The sequence below is a fragment of the Ranitomeya imitator genome, chromosome 2, assembly GCF_032444005.1.
Source record: "Ranitomeya imitator isolate aRanImi1 chromosome 2, aRanImi1.pri, whole genome shotgun sequence".
In the NCBI taxonomy this organism is placed as follows: domain Eukaryota; kingdom Metazoa; phylum Chordata; class Amphibia; order Anura; family Dendrobatidae; genus Ranitomeya; species Ranitomeya imitator.
The window spans coordinates 100,180,385-100,205,827 of record NC_091283.1 but is presented as its reverse complement, the minus strand read 5'-3'; the positions used below and the strand labels follow the sequence as shown (position 1 = coordinate 100,205,827).

Here is a 25,443-nt window from a genome sequence, read left to right as displayed (position 1 = left end):
TGCTTTACGGGCGGCCGGCGCTGACACAGTCGGTGCGGGAAGCTGACGCCGGGGGACAGACACCGGAATGTGAGTATGTAGTGTTTTTTTTTTTTTTTACTTTTACAATGGTAACCAGGGTAAATATTGGGTTACTAAGCGCGGCCCTGCGCTTAGTAACCCGATATTTACCCTGGTTACCAGTGAACACATCGCTGGATCGGCGTCACACACGCCGATTCAGCGATGACAGCGGGTGATCAGCGACAAAAAAAAAGGTCCTGATCATTCCCAGCGACCAACGATCTCCCAGCAGGGGCCTGATCGTTGGTCGCTGTCACACATAACGATTTCATTAACGATATCGTTGCTACGTCACAAAAAGCAACGATGTCGTTAACAAAATCGTTATGTGTGAAGGTACCTTTATAACAAATAACATAAAACTCGTAAGGATAGAAAGCCTTTAAAGGGCTTGCTTCTTTAAAAAATAAAAAAAAAAGTTTCCCTTACATTCGGCTTGATGTATAAGAAAACAAAATGGAGCTCTAATTACCCTCCCTGGTTCCTGTGCTGTTTCTCCATTGTGCCCCAGCTCGGCAGCTCGTGCCATCTACATCTTTAGGGGAATTAACCGCAGCGCTGTTGATGTGACGTTACCGCTGCAGCCAAACAACGGAGACTGATGCAGTGGCAGAGAGACAGCGCTAGACCTGGGGAGGGTAAGTAAAGCCCTGTCTGTTTTTTTACTGGTAGTTGAACTTATACACTAACTTTTTTTAAAAAAGAGACATCTTTTTAAAAGTTTCATGACAAAATCTTAGAATAGAACGTAATCAGACGTTCCGGATTACCCGATGCCAATGGGGAAGGTCAGGAGAGGCTTTGTACTCCACTACTTGGTTTCCTAATGATTTTACAGTAATTAATTCTTTTCAGGTTTTTTGACAATGTTATAAATAAGGACAGCCCGCTCCCCTCATGTGTCCAGCAAGCCTCGGCTGTAGCGGATAGGAAGAGGAACAGCACAAAGGTGGACATCACAGAACTGATCAGGGAGTCAAATGAGGTATGTTATACCTGTGCAGGCCTGTGGCCGCCATGCAGATTTAATACAAGATTTCATCAATATTGGGCACGTCCTTGGATGGATATTCATCTACAGCTGTCGGGTTTTGTGGGTCATGGTTGGAACCTGTCTGATATAGTTGTTGGCAAATGTTTAGACTTGGACTTTGCAAATATTTGAGGGAAATGGTTTTATCCATCGCTGTCTTTCATAGCCGAGACTGGATCTAGAAACGGAGATTAAAAAAAAGCTGAGCCCAGCCGCAGTATAATGTTTGTGTAACTTCCATGGAAATGAATGGGAATCATGGAAACAGTGTAGGAAAGGTACACTGTTGGCATATTATGCTGCGCTCTGTTCATACGTCCCATTAATTTTCATGGGATTTATGCAAGCCGCATAGCGCAGCTGTGCTCGCCTGTTTTTGTAGCCTCTTCTCTGGTGGCCAGAAGCCAGGACCTAGAAGCAGTTGTTCCTGTCTCAGCCATGAAAGGCAGAGATTGGAATAACAGTGCAAGAACGATTTATCCTGACTTGTAAAAACATGGTTTTGGTTTTTTTTTCCAAATGTAAAATCTGCAGAGATATGGGGCCATTCGGTATGAAGATGTGGAAAGCATGCGGACTAGAAACCGCCTGTATGTCATCCAGACTTTAGAAATGACGACCAAGCAAAATGTGGTATGTACTATTTTCTTATTTTATATGACATATGAAATGGAAAGCAAATGTATCTGCTTTCTGGAGACAGAGTACACGCCTGTGTATTCATGTGTTGTATGGCCTGCATATTCACATATCGTACCGCCTGTGTATTCATGTGTTGTATGGCCTGCATATTCACATATCATACCGCCTGTGTATTCATGTGTTGTATGGCCCGCATATTCATATATCGTACCGCCTGTGTATTCATGTGTTGTATGGCCCGCATATTCATATATCGTACCGCCTGTGTATTCATGTGTTGTATGGCCTGCATATTCATATATCGTACCGCCTGTGTATTCATGTGTTGTATGGCCTGCATATTCACATATCGTACCGCCTGTGTATTCATGTGTTGTATGGCCTGCATATTCACATATCATACCGCCTGTGTATTCATGTGTTGTATGGCCCGCATATTCATATATCGTACCGCCTGTGTATTCATGTGTTGTATGGCCTGCATAATCACATATCATACCGCCTGTGTATTCATGTGTTGTATGGCCCGCATATTCACATATCGTACCGCCTGTGTATTCATGTGTTGTATGACCCGCATATTCATATCTCATACCGCTTGTGTATTCATGTGTTGTATGTCCCGCATATTCATGTCATACCGCCTGTGTATTCATGTGTTGTATGTCCCGCATATTCACATATCATACCGCCTGTGTACTCTTGTGTTGTATGGCCTGCATATTCACATATCATACCGCCTGTGTATTCATGTGTTGTATGGCCTGCATATTCACATATCATACCGCCTGTGTATTCATGTGTTGTATGGCCTGCATATTCACGTCATACCGGCTGTGTATTATTATTAATGCATTATGTATTGTGAACAGTTAAGCAAGAATTAGATAAAATAACCTCTAAAAGGCGTAAAGTTAAAGATGACACATTTCCTTTGCATTTTAGGCAAAAAATATCTACATATTGTAATTTTTTTTTATGTCAAAAATTACAAAAAAAGAAAATGGGCCAGTGTAAAATTTTGGGCACCCTTGGAGATTTGTGTCCTCGGATAGCTTTGAACAAGGTTTCTGGCCTTAAAGGGAACCTGTCACCCCCAAAATCGAAGATGAGCTAAGCCCACCAGCATCAGGGGCTTATCTACAGCATTCTGGAATGCTGTAGATAAGCCCCCGATGTATCCTGAAAGATGAGAAAAAGTGGTTAGATTATACTCACCCAGGGGCGGTCCCACTGTGGTCCGATCCGATGGGCGTCGCTGTTCGGTCTGGGGCCTCCCATCTTCACACGATTACGTCCTCTTCTTGTATTCACGCTCCTGCGCAGGCGTACTTTGTCTGCCCTGTTGAGGGCCTCTCTGACCTTTCCTGGCGCCTGTGCACTGCAGTACTTTGCTCTGCCCTTAACAGGACAGACAAAATACGCCTGCGCCAGAGCCGCAGCGTGAATACAAGAAGATGTCATCTTAAGAAGATGGGAGGACCCGAACCCGCGACGCCCATCGGACCAGAACCGGACCGTAGCGGGACCGCCCCTGGGTGAGTAAAATCTAACCTTTTTCTCATCTTTCAGGATACATCGGGGACTTATCTACAGCATTACAGAACGCTTAAATGTAAAAGACCTTCAGAAAGATTTAGCAAACTCTGGAGTTGCTGTACATTGTTCTACTGTTCAGAGACACCTGCTAAATTTTGCCTTCATGGAAGAGTCATCAGAAGAAAACCTCTCCTGCATCCTCATCATAAAATTCAGCATCAGAAGTATGCAAAAGAACATCTAAACAAGCCTGATACACTTTGGAAACAAGTCTTATGGACTGATGAGGTTAAAATAGAAGTCTTTGGCCACAATGATCAAATGTATGTGTTGGGAAAAAATGACCCAGGAATCTCCCAGAACTGGAAGAATTTTCCAATGAAGAATGGATGAAAATCCCTCAAACAAAAATTGAAAGACTCCTCCTGTCTGGAAACAATAAGAGTTTATAAGCTGCGATCCTTGCAAAAGGCGGTGCTACTACCGTAGGCACTAACCATGCAGGGTGCCCAAACTCCAAACTTTTGCATCAGACCAGTTTCCTTTTTGTAATTTATAAAATGTTAAGTAAATATATATATATAAAAAATCTGACCAGCACCTCGTTAGTGTGAACATGTGCAAGCTGCCAGGCTGCATTATATAGAAAAAAGAAAGCACAGCAGCACTACGTATAAGTTTAGGCCATGTGAAAACACAGAAAAACATTAAAAATATATAATCTAGATTTTACTACTCGAAAAAATTTTTTTAAAAACTTTTCTTAAACTTACAGAAATGAATGAAAGTTAATGTTCTTGACGCATAAATTGGCCAATTCATGTATGCCCATCAAGCACGGCAAGGTGACCTCCCTCTGATGGGTCCCTGTTCTACTGTACATGCCTTCTCTTGGACCATCAACCTACAATTTTGGACAATCGTGTCTACTCCTGGGTTTAGCCTACAATTTATGGGCAAGTAGAGCTGATTACGGCCACCTGCAGGTCAATGGGAGGAGTGCATATATATATTTTGCCTAAAATACAAAGGAAATGTGTTTAACTTTAGCTCTTTTAAATATCATTTTATTTTCAACTTGCTTAACTCTTCACAATTACAATTTTGACCAGTGGTGCCCAAACTTTTACATGATACTGTAGTCACATGTTGTATCGCCTATAAATTCATGTGTTTTGTCTCCAGCATATTCACATGTTGTATCTCCAACGTCTTCACGTGTCGCTACTCCGACGTCTCCACGCGTCGCTACTCCGACGTCTCCACGCGTCGCTACTCCGACGTCTCCACGCGTCGCTACTCCAACGTCTCCACGCGTCGCTACTCCGATGTCTCCACGCGTCGCTACTCTGATGTCTCCACGCGTCGCTACTCCGACGTCTCCACGCGTCGCTACTCCGACGTCTCCACGCTCCCTACTCCGACGTCTCCACGCGTCGCTACTCCGACGTCTCCACGCGTCGCTACTCCGACGTCTCTACGCGTCGCTACTCCGACGTCTCCACGCGTCGCTACTCCGACGTCTCTACGCGTCGCTACTCCGACGTCTCTACGCGTCGCTACTCCGACGTCTCCACGCGTCGCTACTCCGACGTCTCCACGCTCGCTACTCCGACGTCTCCATGCGTCGCTACTCCGACGTCTCCAGGCGTCGCTACTCCGACGACTGCACGCGTCGCTACTCCGACGTCTCCACGCGTCGCTACTCCGACGTCTCCACGCTTCGCTTCTCCGACGTCTCCACGCATTGCTACTCCGACGTCTCCACGCTTCGCTTCTCCGACGTCTCCACGCTTCGCTTCTCCGACGTCTCCACGCTTCTCTGACGTCTCCACGCTTCTCTGACGTCTCCACGCTTCTCCGACGTCTCCACGCTTCTCTGACGTCTCCACGCTTCTCCGTCTCCACGCTTCTCCGACGTCTCCACGCTTCGCTTCTCCGACGTCTCCACGCTTCGCTTCTCCGACGTCTCCACGCTTCGCTTCTCTGACGTCTCCACGCTTCTCCGTCTCCACGCTTCTCCGACGTCTCCACGCTTCGCTTCTCCGACATCTGCACGCGTCGCTTCTCCGTCTCAACGCGTCGCTTCTCTGACATCTCCACCCGTCAGATCGCCGATGTCTCCACTTGTCGGGTCGCCTACATTTACCAGCACCTCTTTACATTCTCCCTGCAGGTTCGAGTTGTTTCGCAGGATGTGAAGTTTAGTCCTTCTGATCTAGAGGAATTGTATTGCATATTTAAGGTAATAATTCTTGCTATTCTGTCCTCCTCTGAAGTAGAATACATTTTTAACAGACATCCAATATTTTTAAACATAAGATTAATGAGAAATGAGACTTCTGGATAGAAGTAAATGTATGAGTGCTATTGTGTCAGGTATAATGGCAGCGCAGCTCTGATTCTTGTTATAAATCCCTTCATAAACAGGGAGAACATATTGCTCAGCACTACGTGGTAAATTATCTGGTGATACCAATGACGGCTCTCTAAAGCATTGCCAGACATTTTGGCCTCTTATTGGTCATCTGCTTTTCGATTGAATGACTGTCAGTAATGGCAAGGAGCGGGTAGCGGTATTGTCACACGTGTAACTCTGTCTGACGTATAAATCAAGAGTCATTGAAATATATTGGGATTTGGCAGAATGAAATTGCTTTGATTTTGTTTACATTTTTAATTCTTTGCTCTGATGATTAAATTATTTTTTTCTAAGAGAGAACACTTCTTGTCTTGTTATTGGAGTGTGAATACCGGCGCCATACTAAGTCACCATGACCCGAGCCTGCCGTATCTAGAGCAGTATCACATAGACTGCCAGCAGTTCCGGACTCTGTACCATCTTCTCAGCCCCTGGGCTTACTCTCCGGGAGTGGACTCGCTTGCATTGTGGACCTTCCGTCTATTGGATGAAAATTCAGATGGTCTCATCAATTTTAAAGAATTTGCTTTGGCATTCGGTGAGACCTACATTAATCTAAATAACACAAGTTTGAGGACAAGTAGAAATAGTAATTAATGTACTCCTCTTGTTCTAGATATTATTGTTAATGGCAGCTTTACAGACCGGCTCAAGCTACTCTTCAAAATGCACATACCGCCAGGTCTGTATATCTAGACATTTAGAGACATGCAAATAAAATGCTTCTTAGGTGTATTGTGTCGATGTCTTCAGTGTATTGTATTTATTTGTCAAATTTTAGCTTTTACTGAAGTGGGATCTCTGAGCCCATCGGAGGAAGCCAAACTATCCAAAGAGGATCTGATGCATTTCAGCCAACTTCATGGTACATGAATGATAACTGTGATGTCCTAGAGGGGATCAAGATTTGATGGTCTCGTTCTTGTCTTTCTTACACAGTTATTGCATTGCTTTTGATTTGCTTTTTGTATAACGTCATATGAATACGCGTAATCATTAATAGACCGTTTATGACAATTCAACTAGAGTGTGTCAGCCTTCAACAAATATACATGGATACTGATGATACATCTTTAAAGGGAATCTGTCCGTAAGATCAACACTCATAAGAAGTCTATCTGGGCATGTAGGTTATAGAAAGTGAAATAACGTAACACCTTGATATCTGCAATCCAATATCTTATTCAAGAGAAATCCACGTGATTATTGCTATGTAAATGAGCTGTTAAGATCTATGGGCAGGACATAGATCTTCCTGAGAATCTACCTCCAGAGCTTATATTAAAGGGAACCTGTCACCCCTTGGGGCATTTTTAAGCTATTGATATGGGCATACAGGCGATAGAATTGTTCAAATAGGCCTACCTTTATGCCTGATTGCTGAGGTCTTGTTGTTGAGAAATGGGCTCATGGGATTTCTGTATTTAGACTCTTATGCAAACCTTGTCCTTGCGTTCCTATGCATTCCTATAGACTGTAATGCGTTGTTTTGACGCACTCCTTCCGCAAGCGTCCGCATACGTATGGCGGCGGAAATTTGACGCCTCAAAAATTGCAACATGGTGCGTTAGCTGTGCCCAGCCGCACACAGCGAAGAGACGCATGCGTAAGCAAACACAGGCGAACGCATTCACCTGTGTCTACAATGTTAAAGATATGAAATCAAAACGCATGCGGATGTATGCGTCAGAAACGCTGCGGACGCAACCGCAAATGTGAAACCGGCCTTATTCTGTTCTCAGATGGGGCAGCAATAACGAAATCAGAAACAAACAAGCACATAGACTGCTCTCATTAACTTTAAATAAGTCTTTTTAACCCCTTAATCCCATATGACGTACTATCCCGTCCAGGTGACCTGGGACTTAATTCCCATGGACGGGATAGTACGTCATATGCGATCGGCCGCGCTCACGGGGGGAGCGCGGCCGATCGCGGCCGGGTGTCAGCTGCCTATCGCAGCTGACATCCGGCACTATGTGCCAGGAGCGGTCACGGACCGCTCCCGGCACATTAACCCCCGGCACACCGCGATCAAAGATGATCGCGGTGTGCCGGCGGTGCAGGGAAGCATCGCGCAGGGAGAGGGCTCCCTGCGGGCTTCCCTGAGACGATCGGTACACGGTGATGTGCTCACCGTGTACCGAGCGTCTTCTCCCTGCAGTCCCCGGATCCAAAATGGCCGCCGGGCTGCATCCGGGTCCTGCAGGGAGCACTTCCGGGTCAGGATCAGGCTGCAGCTGCAGCTCTAATCCTGCCCGGCTGTATGTCAGATCACCGATCTAACAGAGTGCTGTGCACACTGTCAGATCGGTGATCTGTGATGTCCCCCCCTGGGACAAAGTGAAAAAGTAAAAAAAAAAATTTCCACACTTGTAAAAAAAAAAAAAAAAAAAAAATTCCTAAATAAAGCAGAAAAAAAAAAATATTATTCCCATAAATACATTTCTTTACATAAAAAAAAAACAAAAAAAACAATAAAAGTACACATATTTAGTATCGCCGCGTCCGTAACGACCCGACCTATAAAACTGGCCCACTAGTTAACCCCTTCAGTGAACACCGTAAGAAAAAAAAAAAAAAAACGAGCCAAAAAACAACGCTTTATTATCATAACGCTGAACAAAAAGTGGAATAACACGCGATCAAAAAGACGGATATAAATAACCATGGTACCTCTGAAAACGTCATCTTGTCCCGCAAAAAACGAGCCGCCATATAGCATCATAACCAAAAAAATAAAAAAGTTATAGTCCTGAGAATAAAGCGATGCCAAAATAATTATTTTTTCTATAAAATAGCTTTTATCGTATAAAAGCGCCAAAACATAAAAAAAATGATATAAATGAGGTATCGCTGTAATCGTACTGACCCGAAGAATAAAACTGCTTCATCAATTTTACCAAACGCGGAACGGTATAAACGCCTCCCCCAAAAGAAATTCATGAATAGCTGGTTTTTGGTCATTCTGCCTCACAAAAAATCGGAATAAAAAGCGATAAAAAAATGTCACATGTCCGAAAATGTAACCGATAAAAACGTCAACTCGTCCCGCAAAAAACAAGACCTCACATGACTCTGTGGACCAAAATATGGAAAAATTATAGGTCTCAAAATGTGGAGACACAAAAACTTTTTTGCTATAAAAAGCGTCTTTTAGTGTGTGACGGCTGCCAATCATAAAAATCCGATATAAAAAACTCGCTATAAAAGTAAATCAAACCCCCCTTCATCACCCCCTTAGTTAGGCTAGGTTCACATTGCGTTAATGGGTTAACGCTAACGGACAGCGTTGCACGGCGAAAATGTCACAATTAACGCCGTGCAACGGGTCCGTTAGCACAACCATTGACAGCAATGTGATTTTCGGGTGTAGCGCATCGCTAGAGCGTGCCATTTTCGGCTCGCGCTAGCAAGGTGCCGTTCTTTTGTGGCGCGCCTCAGACGCTGCTTGCAGCGTCCGCGGCGCGCCCGAGGTCCGATCCCCGATCTTCCAGAGCGGGGACGTTAACGCGACCACTAAACACGACACCTAAAAAGACATTGCGTTAGCGCAATCCGCTAGTGCTAAACGGATTTCCCTAATGCAATGTGAACCTAGCCTTAGGGAAAAATAATAAAATTAAAAAAAATGTATTTATTTCCATTTTCCCATTAGGGTTAGGGTTAGGGCTAGGGTTAGGGCTAGGGTTAGGGTTAGGGTTTGTATTACATTTACGGTTGGGATTAGGGTTGGGATTAGAATTAGGGGTGTGTCAGGGTTAGGTGTGTGGTTAGGGTTACAGTTGGGATTAGGGTTAGGGGTGCGTTTGGATTAGGGTTTCAGTTATAATTGGGGGTTTCCACTGTTTAGACACATCAGGGGCTCTCCAAACGCGACATGGCGTCCGATCTCAATTCCAGCCAATTCTGCATTGAAAAAGTAAAACAGTGCTCCTTCACTTCCGAGCTCTCCCGTGCGCCCAAACAGGGGTTTACCCCAACATATGGGGTATCATCGTACTCGAGACAAATTGGACAACAACTTTTTGGGTCCAAGTTCTCTTGTTATCCTTGGGAAAATAAAAATTTGGGGGGCTAAAAATCATTTTTGTGGGAAAAAAAAGGATTTTTTATTTTCACGGCTCTGCGTTGTAAACTGTAGTGAAACACTTGGGGGTTCAAAGTTTTCACAACACATCTAGATAAGTTCCATGGGAGGTCTAGTTTCAATATGGGGTCACTTGTGGGTGGTTTCTACTGTTTGGGTACATCAGGGGCTCTGCAAATGCAACGTGACGCCTGCAGACCAATCCATCTAAGTCTGCATTCCAAATGGCGCTCCTTCCCTTCCGAGCTCTGCCATGCGCCCAAACAGTGGTTCCCCCCCACATACGGGGTATCAGCGTACTCAAGACAAATTGAACAACAACTTTTGGGGTCCAATTTATTCTGTTACCCTTGTAAAAATACAAAGCTGGGGGCTAAAAAATCATTTTTGTGAAAAAAAAAAAGAATTTTTATTTTCACGGCTCTGCGTTATAAACTGTAGTGAAACACTTAGGGGTTCAAAGTTCTCACAACACATCTAGATAAGTTCCTTGGGAGGTCTAGTTTCTAATATGGGGTCACTTGTGGGGGGTTTGTACTGTTTGGGTACATCAGGGGCTCTGCAAATGCAACGTGACTCCTGCAGACCAATCCATCTAAGTCTGCATTCCAAATGGCGCTCCTTCCCTTCCGAGCTCTGCCATGCGCCCAAACAGTGGTTCCCCCCCACATATGGGGTATCAGCGTACTCAGGACAAATTGGACAACAACTTTTGGGGTCCAATTTATTATGTTACCCTTGTGAAAATACAAAACTGGGGGCTAAAAAATAATTTTTGCGAAAAAAAAAAAAAAAATTATTTTAACGGCTCTGCGTTATAAACTGTAGTGAAACATTTGGGGGTTCAAAGCTCTCAAAACACATCTAGATAAGTTCCTTATGGGGTCTAGTTTCCAAAATGGTGTCACTTGTGGGGGGTTTTAATGTTTAGGCACATCAGGGGCTCTCCAAACCAACATGGCGTCCTAACTTAATTCCAGTCAATTTTGCATTGAAAAGTCAAATGGCGCTCCTTCCCTTCCGAGCTCTGCTATGCACCCAAAAAGTGGTTTACCCCCACATATGGGGTATCGTCGCACTCAGGACAAATTGCACAACAACTTTTGTGGTCTAATTTCTTCTCTTACCCTTGGGAAAATAAAAAATTGGGGGCGAAAAGATCATTTTTGTGAAAAAATAAGATTTTTTATTTTTACGGCTCTGCATTATAAACTTCTGTGAAGCACTTGTTGGGTCAAAGTGCTCACCACACATCTAGATAAGTTCCTTAAGGGGTCTACTTTTCAAAATGGTGTCACTTGTGAGGGGTTCCAATGTTTAGGCACATCAGGGGCTCTCCAAACGCAACATGGCGTCCCATCTCAATTCCAGTCAATTTTGCATTGAAAAGTCAAATGGCGCTCCTTCCCTTCCGAGCTCTGCCATACGCCCAAACAATGGTTTACACCCATATATGGGGTATCAGCGTACTCAGGACAAATTGGCCAACAATTTTTGAGGTCCAATTTCTTCTCTTACTCTTGGGAAAATAAAAAATTGGGGGCGAAAAGATCATTTTTGTGAAAAAATATGATTTTTTATTTTTACGGCTCTGCATTATAAACTTCTGTGAAGCAATTGGTGGGTCAAAGTGGTCACCACACATCTAGATAAGTTCCTTAGGGTGTCTACTTTCCAAAATGGTGTCACTTGTGGGGGGTTTCAATGTTTAGGCACATCAGTGGCTCTCCAAACGCAACATGGCGTCCCATCTCAATTCCTGTCAATTTTGCATTTAAAAGTCAAATGGCGCTCCTTCCCTTCCGAGCTCTGCCATGCGCCCAAACAGTGGTTTACTCCCACATATGGGCTATCAGCGTACTCAGTACAGATTGTACAACAATGTTTGGCATCCATTTTATCCTGTTACCCTTGGTAAAATAAAACAAATTGGAGCTGAAATAAATTTTGTGTGAAAAAAAGTTAAATATTCATTCTTATTTAAACATTCCAAAAATTCCTGTGAAACCCCTGAAGGGTTAATAAACTTCTTGAATGTGGTTTTGAGCACCTTGAGGGGTGCAGTTTTTAGAATGGTCTCACACTTGGGTATTTTCTATCATATAGACCCCTCAAAATGACATCAAATGAGATGTGGTCCCTAAAAAAAAATGGTGTTGTAAAAATGAGAAATTGCTGGTCAACTTTTAACCCTTATAACTCCCTAACAAAAAAAAATTTTGGTTCCAAAATTGTGCTGATGTAAAGTAGACATGTGGGAAATGTTACTTATTAAGTATTTTGCGTGAGATATCTCTGTGATTTAAGGGCATAAAAATTTAAAGTTGGAAAATTGCGAAACTTTCTAAATTTTCGCCAAATTTCCGTTTTTTTCACAAATAAACGCAAGTTATATCGAATAAATGTTACTACTAAAATGAAGTACAATATGTCACGAGAAAACAATGTCAGAATCGCCAAGATCCGTTGAAGCGTTCCAGAGTTATAACCTCATAAAGGGACAGTGGTCAGAATTGTAAAAATTGGCCCGGTCATTAACGTGCAAACCACCCTCGGGGCTTAAGGGGTTAAAATGTAATTTGTAATGTTCCTGAAGGGTGGGATTTGCAGGTAAAAGTTCTCAGAAAGGGATAACTTCTTCACAATATAGTGGGTTCAGGATCATACCTCGCAGATGCCAGCTATGTTACACAGCTTCTATCTGCCTCTAACAGCAGCGACCAGAGGGAGCATCGATCACTGCTGTTTAACCACTTAAATGCCGCTGTCAATCACTGTGGCATTTAAATGGCTGTGTTGCCAGTGCATGCATACACCAACTCCCATTATCTCCCCTTCCATCGCATGGTGGCAGACTTGGCAGAATGGACATCACGAGTCCTACAGAATGGGACCCTTTCTTTATCATGTCTATATGTCTTTCAGGAACGTTTTTGACAAAGGTTTTATACAATCCGCATCCCCAAGAGTGTACCAAACCGCGCTCCTCTGAAATGTCCGACAGCTGGGTGCCTAGCTTAGTATAAGGCCCCTCCAAATCTGGTTCTGGAAGATCTACAAGCACTTTTGTAATTTCTTGTTAATTTAAATTTGCAGCCATTCTCGAGCTAGTAAAACACTTCTTTTCTTATGTTTACAACTTGTTGCCTAGGAGACCGACCACCGCTGCTGTCTAGCTTGTAAGCGCTGCACTGATGCTGGCCGTGAATAATTGATACCAGTGCCCTCCAGTGTCCCTGGCCAGCTTCAAAGCAAGTTTACAAGCTCAATGGAGAATAGCTCGTAAGCGCTGTTCATGTTCTGCCACCTCTGATAGGCAGCAGTGGTGATCTGTCACTTAGGCAAAGAGCTATATACAAAAGAAAAATCTTAATATTTCAAGAACAGCTAAAAATGTTAATACTGTAATACATTTTGCAAGCATTAGCCAACTCTATGAAGATGGGAATAACCTTTAAAGTGCCTCTAACTTATGCAGCGTATGTTTTTCTTTATCGCCTCTCATTGGGGGACACAGGAACCATGGGTGTATGCTGCTGCCACTAGGAGGCTGACACTATGCAAATAAAAAAATTAGCTCCTCCTCTGCAGTGTACACCCCACCGACTGGCATTAAACTCTTCAGTTTAGCTTAGTGTCAGTAGGAGGTGGACACGGGTCTTTCATTAGACCCTTATCTACCTCAATGTGCGTCGTTTCTTTTCAGGTTTTCTTCCAGAGGGATACAGGGTGAGCAGTCACGCCTGTAGTCCCACAATACGGACTATGAGTACGGCGTGTACTGCCACCCCGTATCCTCATAGATCCCTCTCCAGGACCAAGATCCTAGCACAGAAGCGTGCTCAGAAGTCCGGTCCTGGCTCCGTCCCCCACCCACTCGCCTACCAGAGCCTGTCGGTCGGAGGAGACGAGGACGTCCATCACAGCTCCGTGGACGTCTCATTCCCCTCAGGTTAGTAACGGCGTGGGATGTTTAGGTGAGTATTTCCCCCTGGCGGGCTCTCCATTCCCCCGGGATCTTTTCTCCAGATGTCCCCCGGTCCTCCCTCATGGCGTTTGTTTTGGGGGGATCCCAGGGACAGCCACGGGGGCTGTGGCTCATTTTCCTCCGGGGCTCTCCTTCATTGGCGGCCGCACAGCCACGGTGTCTCCCTTGTGGAGTCTCGGCCTGGCGGGCTGCCGCGCCGCTCCCCCTTGCGGTCTCGCTTCTCGGCGGCCGCGGTGTGTCCTGTGTCTGCACGGCGTCCTTGGCAGGGTGCCGTGCCGCTTGCTTTCTGCGGCGCTCCGACGCCGCCACTCTCCAGCGGCGCTCCGGCGCCGCTATTCTCAGGCGGCGCTCCGGCGCCGCGATCCTCTGGCGACGCTCCGGCGCCGCGATTCTCCGGCGCCGCCGGCCTCTAGTTTGGGTCCCGGCTTCTGCCGGGGCCTGCCTCTGGCGCCGCGGCCCCGCCGGTTCCGTTCGGGCAGCCTTGGCGACTGCCGCTCTTCTCGGACTCTGCGGCGCGCTGCTCCGGCGCCGCGGTTCCCTTCTCCGGCGGCGCCGGTCTCTAATTTAGGTCCCGGCTTACGCCGGGGCCTACTTCCGGTTTCTCGGCTCCTCACTTCCGGTTCTGCGGGCGGGCTTCTTTCCCGCCCGACATACTGCGCCCTGCCCACCGGCGCCTCTGCGTCTGGCTCCACCCCCTTCCTCGTGGGTCCCTCGGCCGGTGTGCACCGCTTCTCACAGCAGCAGCACTCGCATCTTCTGTGGCTCAGCATCGCAGAATCAGCACCTCAGGGAAGTTCTCCGCCGAGGACAAGTGGGACATCTTCCAGGACCGGGTCCGTGAGTAGCTGCACTGCAGACTGACACCCCCCTCTGCCCACTGTCCCCTAACCCACTGGCATCTTCAGGGTCCCTAAAAATGTCTACCTCTAAAGGGGGCCGCTCTCGTCCCCCTACCTCTTCATCTTCTGCCTTAGTCACGTACTTTGCATGTTCGTCCTGTAACAGCAAACTTCCCTCAGGTCAGTCCTCCCCGCTGTGTCAGTCCTGCAGCAACCCGATTGTTCCCACCGCCCAGGATCCCCCGGCTGTTCCGCCCGAGAGTGATCCCCCCATCCCAGGCTGGGCCGCTTCTCTGTCACAATCGGTGGCCGATTTAACACGGGTGTCTCAAACCCTGGTGTCCGCGCTGGATCGGTTACCCCTGCAGACCCCTGCAGTGGCCAGCGGGTCGCAGGAACCGCCGCCCGAGCCCTCCTTGATTAGCCACAAAAGGTCCAGACAGCAACGTCGGTCTGAGTCCTCTTCGCGTTCCATCTCGCCGCACGGCCCTCCCCCGCGGTTGGTGTCGCACCGTTCCTCCTCCCCTGAGTCAGGCGAGGCTTTATCTGATGCGCCCTCAGAGGAGATGTCGGAGTTGGATCCTAGCCAAATCGCCACCATGAGTGAGTCGGTCCAGAACCTCATTCGGGCTATAAACCAAACCTGCGGCATTAAGGATCCCTCTACGGAACCCGCAGATCAGGCGGTTTCGTTTAGACGGGCCAAACCACCTTCAAGATTTTTTGCCCCTCATCCTGAATTCGAGGAAATCCTGACCAGAGAGAGAGAGAATCCGACCAGACGTTTTCAGAGGGGAAAACGCCTGGGGGTGTTATATCCTTTTTCACCAGATCTTACCGCCAATTGGACGGTCTCTCCCTCGGTGGATCCACCTGTGTCCAGGCTGTCCACCAACACGGTGCTCCCACTGTCCGGCGGAGCGTCTCTGAAGGACTCTAACGACAGAGTTATAGAATCCTTCGCAAAATCTGCCTTCGAAGCGGCTTCAGCAGCGCTATGCCCGGCCTTTGCTTCCACTTGGGCCTCAAAATCCATCTCAAAATGGGCCAAGGATCTGCGGCGAGGTATCCTGGACGGGGCTCCTCCCGCGCAATTAGCGGAACTTGCCAACCAGATTTCCCACGCTGGTGAATACCTGGTTTCCGCCTCCCTGGATGTCGCGTCTTGTGCGGCTCAGGCTTCCAGCAATGCCGTTGCCATCCGCCGGACCGTTTGGCTCAAGGCCTGGCAGGCGGACTTGTCCTCCAAAAAGTCCCTCACTAGTCTGCCCTTCCAGGGCTCTCGTCTCTTTGGTTCCCAGCTGGACCAGATCATTAAGGACGCCACTGGGGGCACAAGTTCCCTTCTCCCCCAGGCTAAACCTCGTCGCCCTCCTCCTAGACGGCAGTTTCGCTCGTTCCGGCCTTTTCGTCGCTTCGCTGCGTCAAACTCCTTTTCCCAGCAGCAACAGAGGCCACAGGCACGTCAAGAGAAGAAGGCGGTGTCCTTCAGGCCCACTCCGTCCTGGCGTCCTCGCTATTCCCAGGGTAGATCGTCCAGGCCCAGGACTGGAAGATCCACTTCCGCATGACTCTCGGCAAGACTCCAGCCCAACTCCCAGGTTGGGGGGCCGTCTTCTCCGTTTCAGGGACGTCTGGATTTCCGCAGTAGAGGATGCATGGGTCAGGGAAGTTGTGTCTTCGGGATACAAAATAGAGTTCGCCTCCCGACCCAGAGATCGTTTCTTCCAATCTCGTCCTCCAAAAGATCCCGCTTTGGTTCCGGGCTTCTTCGCAGCCATCGCTTCTCTGCTCAAATCCGGGGTAATCGTTCCCGTCCCAGAAAAGGAACGGTACACGGGTTTCTACTCGAACCTCTTTGTGGTACCGAAAAAAGACGGCAAGGTTCGTCCCATTCTGGACCTCAAATTGTTGAACAGGAGGGTTCGCCTGAGACACTTCAGGATGGAATCCCTTCGTTCAGTAATTGCTTCCATGGAGGCTCAGGAATTTCTATGCTCTATAGATATCCAGGACGCCTACCTACATGTTCCAATATTTCCCGGACATCACCGTTTCCTGCGCTTCGCAGTGCAACAAGATCATTTTCAGTTCGTCGCCCTGCCGTTCGGTCTCGCAACCGCGCCAAGGGTGTTCACGAAAATCATGGCGGCGCTGATGGCCATTTTGAGAGTCAGAGGCTTGGTTCTGTTTCCATACCTCGACGACATCCTCATCAAGGCTCCGTCCTTTGCTCAGGCCCACGAAAGCTTGTCCATTGTTCTCGACACCTTATCCCGTTTCGGATGGCTGGTCAACCGGAAGAAGTCCTGCCTTATTCCTTCTCAGCGCATCATCTTTCTGGGCATGCTCTTCGACACTCGTCAGTCCAGAGTCTTCCTTCCCAAGGACAAGAGATCCACCCTTTGTCGGGACATTCTCTTGCTCCAGGGTCCTCGGCCTCCCTCCCTCCGATCGGCCATGAAGGTTCTGGGGAGGATGGTAGCTACCTTGGAAGCGATTCCCTTCGCCCAATTCCATTCTCGACCCCTTCAGCAAGCCATTCTGTCTCAGTGGGACAGGTCGGTCTTCTCCCTGGATCGGCCGATCAGACTCTCCTTTCGGGTCAAGCGGTCTCTCAACTGGTGGCTGACGTCTCCTCTCATCTCCCAGGGCAGGTCCTTCCTTCCGGTTCACTGGCAGGTGGTGACAACGGATGCCAGCCTGATCGGCTGGGGTGCGGTTTTTCGCCACCTGACGGTTCAGGGCCGTTGGTCGCTACAGGAGTCCGCGCTGCCGATCAACGTCCTCGAAATTCGGGCCATCTTTCTGTCCCTCCGCCATTGGGAAAGGATTCTCAGGGGCCTTCCAGTCCGGATCCAGACGGACAATGCCACGGCTGTGGCATATGTCAACCATCAGGGGGGGACTCGGAGCTCCTTGGCCCTTGCCGAGGTGTCCAAGATCCTCCTTTGGGCAGAGGCAACGGTTCCGGTGATATCCGCGGTGCATATCCCCGGCGTAGAAAACTGGGCCGCCGACTTCCTCAGCCGCGAGGGTCTCGCGGCGGGGGAATGGTCCCTGCATCTGGAGGTCCATCAGATTTGTCTTCGATGGGGAACTCCGGATGTGGATCTCACGGCGTCTCGGATCAACAGGAAGGTTCCACAATTCGTCTCCAGGTCACGCGATCCTCTCGCAGTGGGCGTCGATGCTCTGGCCATTCCTTGGTCACAGTTCGAGATGCCCTATCTGTTCCCACCCCTTCCATTACTTCCCAAACTGTTGAAGAAGATCAAAGCGGAAGGGGTGCCGGTCATCCTGATCGCCCCGGATTGGCCCAGGAGAGCTTGGTTCGCGGAGCTCGTCAACCTTCTCGCGGACGCTCCCTGGCGCCTTCCAGACAGGCCCGATCTGCTGTCCCAGGGTCCTATCTGCCACCCGAATTCTCGGTCGCTCAGTTTAACGGCGTGGCTGTTGAGACCGCGGTTCTAAGAGCGTCCGGCCTTTCGGACCGGGTCATTCACACCATGATTCAGGCTCGGAAGCCTTCGTCTTCCAGGATCTACTACCGCACCTGGAAGGCCTACTTCCGTTGGTGCGAGTCCAACCGCGTGCCGCCTATGGTTTTTTCCCTGCCTTCTCTTTTGGCCTTCCTTCAGGCAGGACTGGATTCGGGCCTGGCTCTTAGTTCCCTGAAGGGTCAGGTCTCTGCGCTTTCCATCCTCTTTCAGAAGACCTTGGCCTCTCGGCCACAGGTTAAGACCTTCTTTCAGGGGGTAGCCCACGCCGTCCCGCCGTACAGGGCCCCTGTGGAGGCATGGGACCTAAACCTGGTACTGGACGTTCTGAAGGTTTCTCCCTTTGAACCTCTTAGGGAGATTCCTCTATCAGTTTTATCTTGGAAGGTGGCCTTTCTTGTGGCCATCACGTCCATTCGCCGCGTTTCCGAGCTGGCGGCACTGTCTTGCCGCCCTCCGTTTTTGGTCATTCACCAGGACAAGGTGGTCTTCCGACCTCCACCTTCTTTTCTTCCTAAGGTGGTTTCCACCTTCCACCTCAACGAGGACATCGTTCTACCTTCCTTTTGTCCAGCTCCGACTCATCCTCTGGAGCGATCGTTGAACAAGCTGGACCTAGTCAGGGCAGTGAGGATTTATCTGGATAGAACATCCTCTTTCCGGAAGACGGATTCATTTTTCGTCATTCCTGATGGCACGCGCAGAGGCCAGCCGGCTTCTAAAGCGACTATTGCTCGCTGGATCAGAACGGCAATTTTGGAGGCTTACCGGGTCAAGAACAGAGTGCCCCCTCCTGGGATTAAGGCTCACTCTACCCGGGCAGTCGGCGCCTCCTGGGCGGTGCACCACAGGGCTTCCGCCCTACAGCTTTGCAAAGCGGCAACTTGGTCTTCCATCCACACGTTCGCCAAATTTTACAAGGTCCATACCTACGCATCGGCGGACGCCAGCCTAGGCAGAAGGATCCTGCAGGCGGCAGTGGTGAGTCCTCTGACCTGATGGAAGTCTGTTTTCCCGCCCTTGGGACTGCTTTGGGACGTCCCATGGTTCCTGTGTCCCCCAATGAGAGGCGATAAAGAAAACAGGATTTTTGGTTGCTTACCGTAAAATCTGTTTCTTGGAGCCTCCATTGGGGGACACAGCACCCTCCCAATGTTTTTGTTATATGTTCTCTGACTGTTCTCACGTTTACAGTTCTCAAGTTTGTGGTTATGGTTTTTCAACCTTGTTCTTTCTCCTACTGCTTTCTCACTAACTGAAGAGTTTAATGCCAGTCGGTGGGGTGTACACTGCAGAGGAGGAGCTAATTTTTTTATTTGCATAGTGTCAGCCTCCTAGTGGCAGCAGCATACACCCATGGTTCCTGTGTCCCCCAATGGAGGCTCCAAGAAACAGATTTTACGGTAAGCAACCAAAAATCCTGTTTTATATACTTATATGTAATACATTCTCCTTCTACAGTGTCATCTCCTGTAGAAATCTCCAGCCCCGAAGACAAAACTAAGAGTCCTGAGAAAGGTATTTTGAAACATTTGGACCCCAGATCACTTAACAGTTTGCACCAGAAAACTGCCGTAAAACTTTTGCAAATGTCAAACATTTTTTAGTACGCGGGGGAGTTATTATACCAGCACCGAATTTTGAAAAATAGGCCGAGCTTAATGTGTGCGTGAGCGAGGCCTAGTGCCGCCTGACAAATTAATTCTAATTTACACATTACTGAGTCTGATGGCCGGCCGCTGAACAATGCACCAAACTGATTAGGAATGGAATTTGGTGCAGTCCAATGGGTATACCCTCGCTACAGTCTTCCTGCCCGCTCAGATAGACGGACAGGCCTCTCCCTACATATACCCCAACTATTATATGATACTATGAGGAGCTATGGGCAGTATCATCATAATAGTTGCAAAAAAAAGGAGCATGGGAAGTACGTTATCTCCCAGTGTGGAGACTTGGATCACTTCTGAATTGTATGACTTTGATTTTAAAGGTAAAGGGAAGATCGATATTCAGGCATATTTGAAACAGTGGCAAGATGAACTGGTGCGTAAGGAGGAAAGTATTAAGGACTTGCCCAGAATGAACCAGGTAATCGTTCACTTTCATTATTTTACAGTAAATACCATTTATTTCCCTCATGTTTTACTGGTCTCCACTTTGCAGAGGGAGGAATATTTATTTTTACAGATGACCCAGTTTATGGTTTATACTATATCTGTGTGCAGATGATGGGGATGATGTGATCGAGCAGTAGCAGGACAGGTGAATATGACTGAGGAATGTCTGTAAGCAACAGAGGTTTTTCTAAATGTTCATGTGCCCCGCATTACATGGTTTATTAGCAGTGATGAGCGAACATGCTGGGATAAGGTGTTATCTGAGCATGCTCGGATGCTAACGGAGTGTCTTTGGCGTGCTTGAAAAATACGTTTGAGTCTCCGCAGCTGATTGACTCATGGCTAAGAAACAGGCAATCCCTGCATGTGATGGTGCTGCCTAACAGCCGCAAAACATGCAGCAGCGGGGACTAGAACATATTTTTCGTGCACGCCAAAGACACTCGGTTAGCACCCGATCATGCTCAGATAACACCTTATCCCAGCACGTTCGCTCATCACTATTAGCTTCATTAACTTACAATCTGCACACTTCTACTTTGCCACATGCTTAAATTGAAGACTAGGAATTACAGTCGTCCTTTACTTCCTCCCGGCTGTTGTGTACGGCAGAAGCAGTTGAAGAGGTAAAATAAGTGAGAGCGCGTGAGATGGAGAAATAGACCTTCAGACTAGGTTTACATACTTGCAGTGCATTTTGCTAGACATATACATCTGACTTGCAAAAACTGTGTTCAGACCTACTCATGGACTGAAATGGGCAAGCCGGAGCAGTTTTTTTTTTCCTTTGATGTATAGAAAATTGCAGTTGATTTCGCTTTTATTTTCCTCACCCCAAAAAGTGTTAAAGGTGTTCAGGTTTTTTTTTTTTTTTTACCATTGTTCTCAATTCGAGACATTGAAAAGTAAAGTAATACATTTCAATATTAGCAAAAGATGTGCGTTCATAATTATGTAGGAAAAAGGTTTACTTCCCTAGAAATACGTTGTGCACTTCCCCACCGAGTTGACAAAGAAATCCGGAGGGGTGGGCATGTCTAAACAAGTGCAAAATGTTTGAAAAAGATGTGTTTTTCTTTTTCGTTTTTGACGTTTCAGATTGTCTGCGGTGTTTCTGCACATAGTATCTAGATTGGGCTACTTGCATTTATGTATTTATTTTTTTAAATATGTTTAGATTGTGCTTTTGTACCTGTCTTTTTTCTTTTTTGCCTCTTTTTGGTACGTCATACTTTTAGATAAAACTGCTTCGTTTTTTAGACTTGTTTGTATCTGCGGGCGGCATGATGCCTCACTGGTTAGCACGAGTACAGTATTGTAATTACGTTATAAATTAGTGTAATATTGTAATTGTTCAACCATCTCTCATCAGACCCAGTTCATCCAGTTTTCAAAAACACTATACAACTTATTTCATGGGGACCCTGATGAAGAATTGTTATACCGTGCCATTGCGGCTGTCACCAGTCTCCTCCTTCGTATGGAAGAGGTGGGAAGGAGGCTGCAGAACTCGGCTTCACCGGCCCGGATTGTCCCAGCGGAGGGAGGGATGAAGCCTACTGACAGCGCGCAGGCGAGCGGCGCTCTACAAGAGGCGGAAAATGCTGATCCCGGCCCTTCCAAAGAAGACACTGAATGGTCTTTTGCATTTGAGCAGATCCTTGCCTCACTACTAAACGAACCTTCGCTTGTCAGGTTTTTTGAAAAACCTACTGATTTCAAAGCCAAGTTAGAAGCCGCTAGGACATCTCAAATGCACGCTAGTAAAAGAGTATGAAGGACATTTCTACACTCCACTTCACACACCACTACATTAAATGACCACCTCACCTTAAAAGATTATTTCTTCTGTTTGTTTTTGATGGGCTACAGTTGACACTTTTATATGTTTTAGGTCTATAATGCAATTTTTTGTTAATAGGGAGAATATCCCGCACTTCAGATGTGTATGCGGAGAGCGCACTACTGCTGTGTTATCACATCTGTATAATATATGGTTGTGGCTCAAGTTATGCCTAAAAAAGTAATATCGTTTTAAATATTATAGATTTACGGCTGGGTCACGTGTACTGTGCACGCACAGTACAATGTCTTTATTCCTTGATAATTGCTGCTGCTTATTCACTTATGCCATTTAAAGGGAATCGGTGACTGATCCAACGGACAGGACCCTGGCAGCTTCTCCACTAAACACCCGGGAAGAGACCGGTCAGTCAGATTGACAGCGAAGAACGTACTCACAGACCAGTATAAAAGGCTACGGAAGTATAGTTCTGGCAACCGTTCAATAGACACAAATCTGCACTGACACCCATAAAACAAATAAGTGTATATTAAAGGGAAAAAAAACATAATAAGGGCAGACCAGAAGGATCTTTTTGTCCTTTTCTGCCATCTGAGTCGTCTGGCCTAGTATTAAATGGTCTATGCCTATCTAAAAATCAAGGATAAAAGAGAGGAGATGTGTCGTCAGCAAGGCTAAAATACATGGACACTCAAAGCTTTCATGTGACACTGGCCTGCATGGCTTTATAATGAGAATATTGTTCTTTAAAGAGCACCTGTCAAACGTGGCCAGTTTGTGCCCTCTTTTATTCCCTGTGCTCACCTGAGTATTCCATTTTGTATTAATTATTTTTATACTCACCAGAGATATGGGCTTTTGCTATTGAGTGCTAATTTTTAGCCTCCCCAGAGAATCCGGTGAGCCCATGCCCCTTGGCTAAAGACCGTAAAAATTAGCATATTGGGTCCAATAAATAAAAAGGCACCTATCTCCCCAACCAAATGGTGGATTTAAAAAAAAAAAAAAAAAACAATGTAGAGCCGCATGGGTAAAATAAAAGCAAAAACTGTTGACTTCTTTTTTTTGTTCTGCTCACAGGTCCTCTGCCAAGAGTTCCCGCAAACTTCGTTTTGGCATATGCAACAGATCTTCCATAAATGACCGAAAGATGCGGATCCCTTCACCTGTCTCTAATGTTAGGGTCTCTACCCTTATCTCATGATTGCTGAGGGTGTAGGTAGAGATGGCTCTCCACATGGCTTTTTCCATTCACGGCTCAGTGAGTCATACTTGGCTGTTTTTGAAGCTCCCATAGATGTGAAGCTGCACCAAGGCTTGGGGGTGCTTTGCCTTACTGATAGATGCAGGTCCAGAAGTGACGGACAATTTGGGCGTATATGGTGGATATGCTAGAATTGTCGAAGATGGGAATAACCAATTATTTGCTGCGTATGAGAGAAGCTTCCATGTTTTCATGTATATTTATCAGTACGTTGCTGTTGTGTTAATTTTCTATGGCAAGAATTTCTGCCTGTATAAAATCCTGGTAATGTATACAGGGTGAAGTATTTTGCATGGTACCATATTTTTTTATCATAGCTTTTTTTGTTGTAAAGCTGCCAAGTTAGTTCAACTTTCCAACCAATATCCAGAAATGTAAGATAATGTAATACAAAAAAGCGTGGGTACTTTCAGAGGAGTCCGACAGTAATTGTTTCATCTCGAACCTGAAGCCTATTAACGTTAGTTATACTTTTAGTGATGCCCTAGGCATTTTGTACCTGGTAGGTATACTAGAGGGGTTCTCTGGTCATATGATGAAGACTCGTCCTTGGGAAAACTGATCAGTGGAGATCTGACAACGAGCTGTCTCCATGGATCAACGCTATTGGATTTTGTACAGAATCAGATCGGTGGGCATCTGACACTGATGTCCTAAGAGACCTCCATTGAGGGTATAATGTTTCCGCTAATGGCCACAATTCCATAATCTCAGGGTGTACACTCTTTCTAGGAAGTAAAGGCTGTATTCTCACTCATTGGACCAATTCTGTGACAACATTTCCATGTAATGCCGTGACAATCTGCATCCCATCCACGGTATTGGATTTCCACAAACCCATTCATGTGCTATGGGGAGTGTTTGGCTCTGCCAGAGAAAAAAGGAAGGCAAAGATAGTTGCATATTTAGCTAATTATTTCCAGCAGAAATAGAGGGTAAGCCACTTTGTATTACCATTGTATGAATGCCCACGTGGATCAGCGGCACACATTGTAACATCTGCAGCAAGCCCATGGTAGAAAGCTGAGGGTCTGCATCCAATTTCTGATGCTTATAGAAATGTTGGATTTTTATCTGATATGAATGTAACCTAAAGGTATTGTAGTCTGCCGTTGAGCAATTCTGGAGCATCCATTCATTGATGATTGCTCAAGGGGACGGGTAACATGTCTGTATGTTTATACATTACCGGGAGGAATGGTAGAGGGAACAGCGCTATGCACAGTGGTAAGAAATGAAGCTCTGAACCCCGAGCATGCTCCATTATTACAAATATATATTGTTCATCGAATGCTTTTGTAGGGACAGTCCTGTCAGTTTTTCTGAGCGGGCAGGAAGAACGTAGCGAGGGCATACTCCTTCGACTTGTCATCTCATCCCCAACCACTGTTGCAAGTATGCTTATCTCTAAAATGCTGCAGTTCTTCATAGTAAAAAAAAAAAAATACATGTTTCAGTCTCTGATTACTGCCCCTGTGATTCTGGCAGCGTGAATCAGCTGGAAGTTTCTCTTTAAAAGGTTTTCCAGTTTTGGAAAACCCATGTTCCCTGGCCAGTTTTTCTTTACTCACCTTCCCCGGGTCCAACACTGAGTGTCCGCCGCTGCTCCCTCTGCCTGGCTTTGTCTGCAATGCTATCGTTGCTGCCAATAACTTGGCTCAGGCGGCTCTGTCTGAGTTGACGGCACAAGCCACTACGCTCAGTTATTGGCTGCAGCGCTGTCAATGCGTTATCAGCACTGCAGACAAGAAATGGACACTGAGAGCAGCGGCAAAGAACAAGCTTTGGACCTGGGGATGGCGAGTACAGAAAAATTGAAAAAATAAATAAGGGAAGTGGTGGCTTTTTGAAACTGCAAACACCCCTTTAGGCTTTTGAAATGTGACCACACAATCATCTTTGTATTGCAAAAGATCCAAAGGCAATTCTAAATACCAAATGTAACACTGCACTGATGAAAATACTCCTATAAGCCTGGCTTCCAATCCTACAATCTGTGAAATGAAGGAAGTGGAGCCAGGGAAATAGAAGAAAGCATTGAGACATTCATGGAAGATTGTATATCCTCTCTGTGCCTGACATTCATCTGGATGGAATTCTATATACATGTCTATTAGTACAGAGCCATATCTATTGTAC

At 46.6% G+C, this 25,443-nt stretch overlaps 1 protein-coding gene across 1 annotated transcript in view; it reads left to right on the top strand.

Moving 5' to 3' along the window:
• TBC1D8B (TBC1 domain family member 8B) overlaps window positions 1-23,055 on the top strand; it is a 61,077-nt gene extending 38,022 nt beyond the window's left edge. Inside the window, exons 13-21 of the mRNA XM_069747069.1 lie at window positions 919-1,048; window positions 1,631-1,729; window positions 5,454-5,522; window positions 5,994-6,237; window positions 6,316-6,381; window positions 6,481-6,564; window positions 19,578-19,634; window positions 20,110-20,207; window positions 21,609-23,055. Of these exons, the coding sequence (XP_069603170.1) occupies window positions 919-1,048; window positions 1,631-1,729; window positions 5,454-5,522; window positions 5,994-6,237; window positions 6,316-6,381; window positions 6,481-6,564; window positions 19,578-19,634; window positions 20,110-20,207; window positions 21,609-22,013 (1,252 nt within the window). The 3' untranslated portion in view covers window positions 22,014-23,055. The remainder of the gene's footprint in view (window positions 1-918; window positions 1,049-1,630; window positions 1,730-5,453; window positions 5,523-5,993; window positions 6,238-6,315; window positions 6,382-6,480; window positions 6,565-19,577; window positions 19,635-20,109; window positions 20,208-21,608) is intronic.
• Window positions 23,056-25,443: the final 2,388 nt, after the last annotated feature.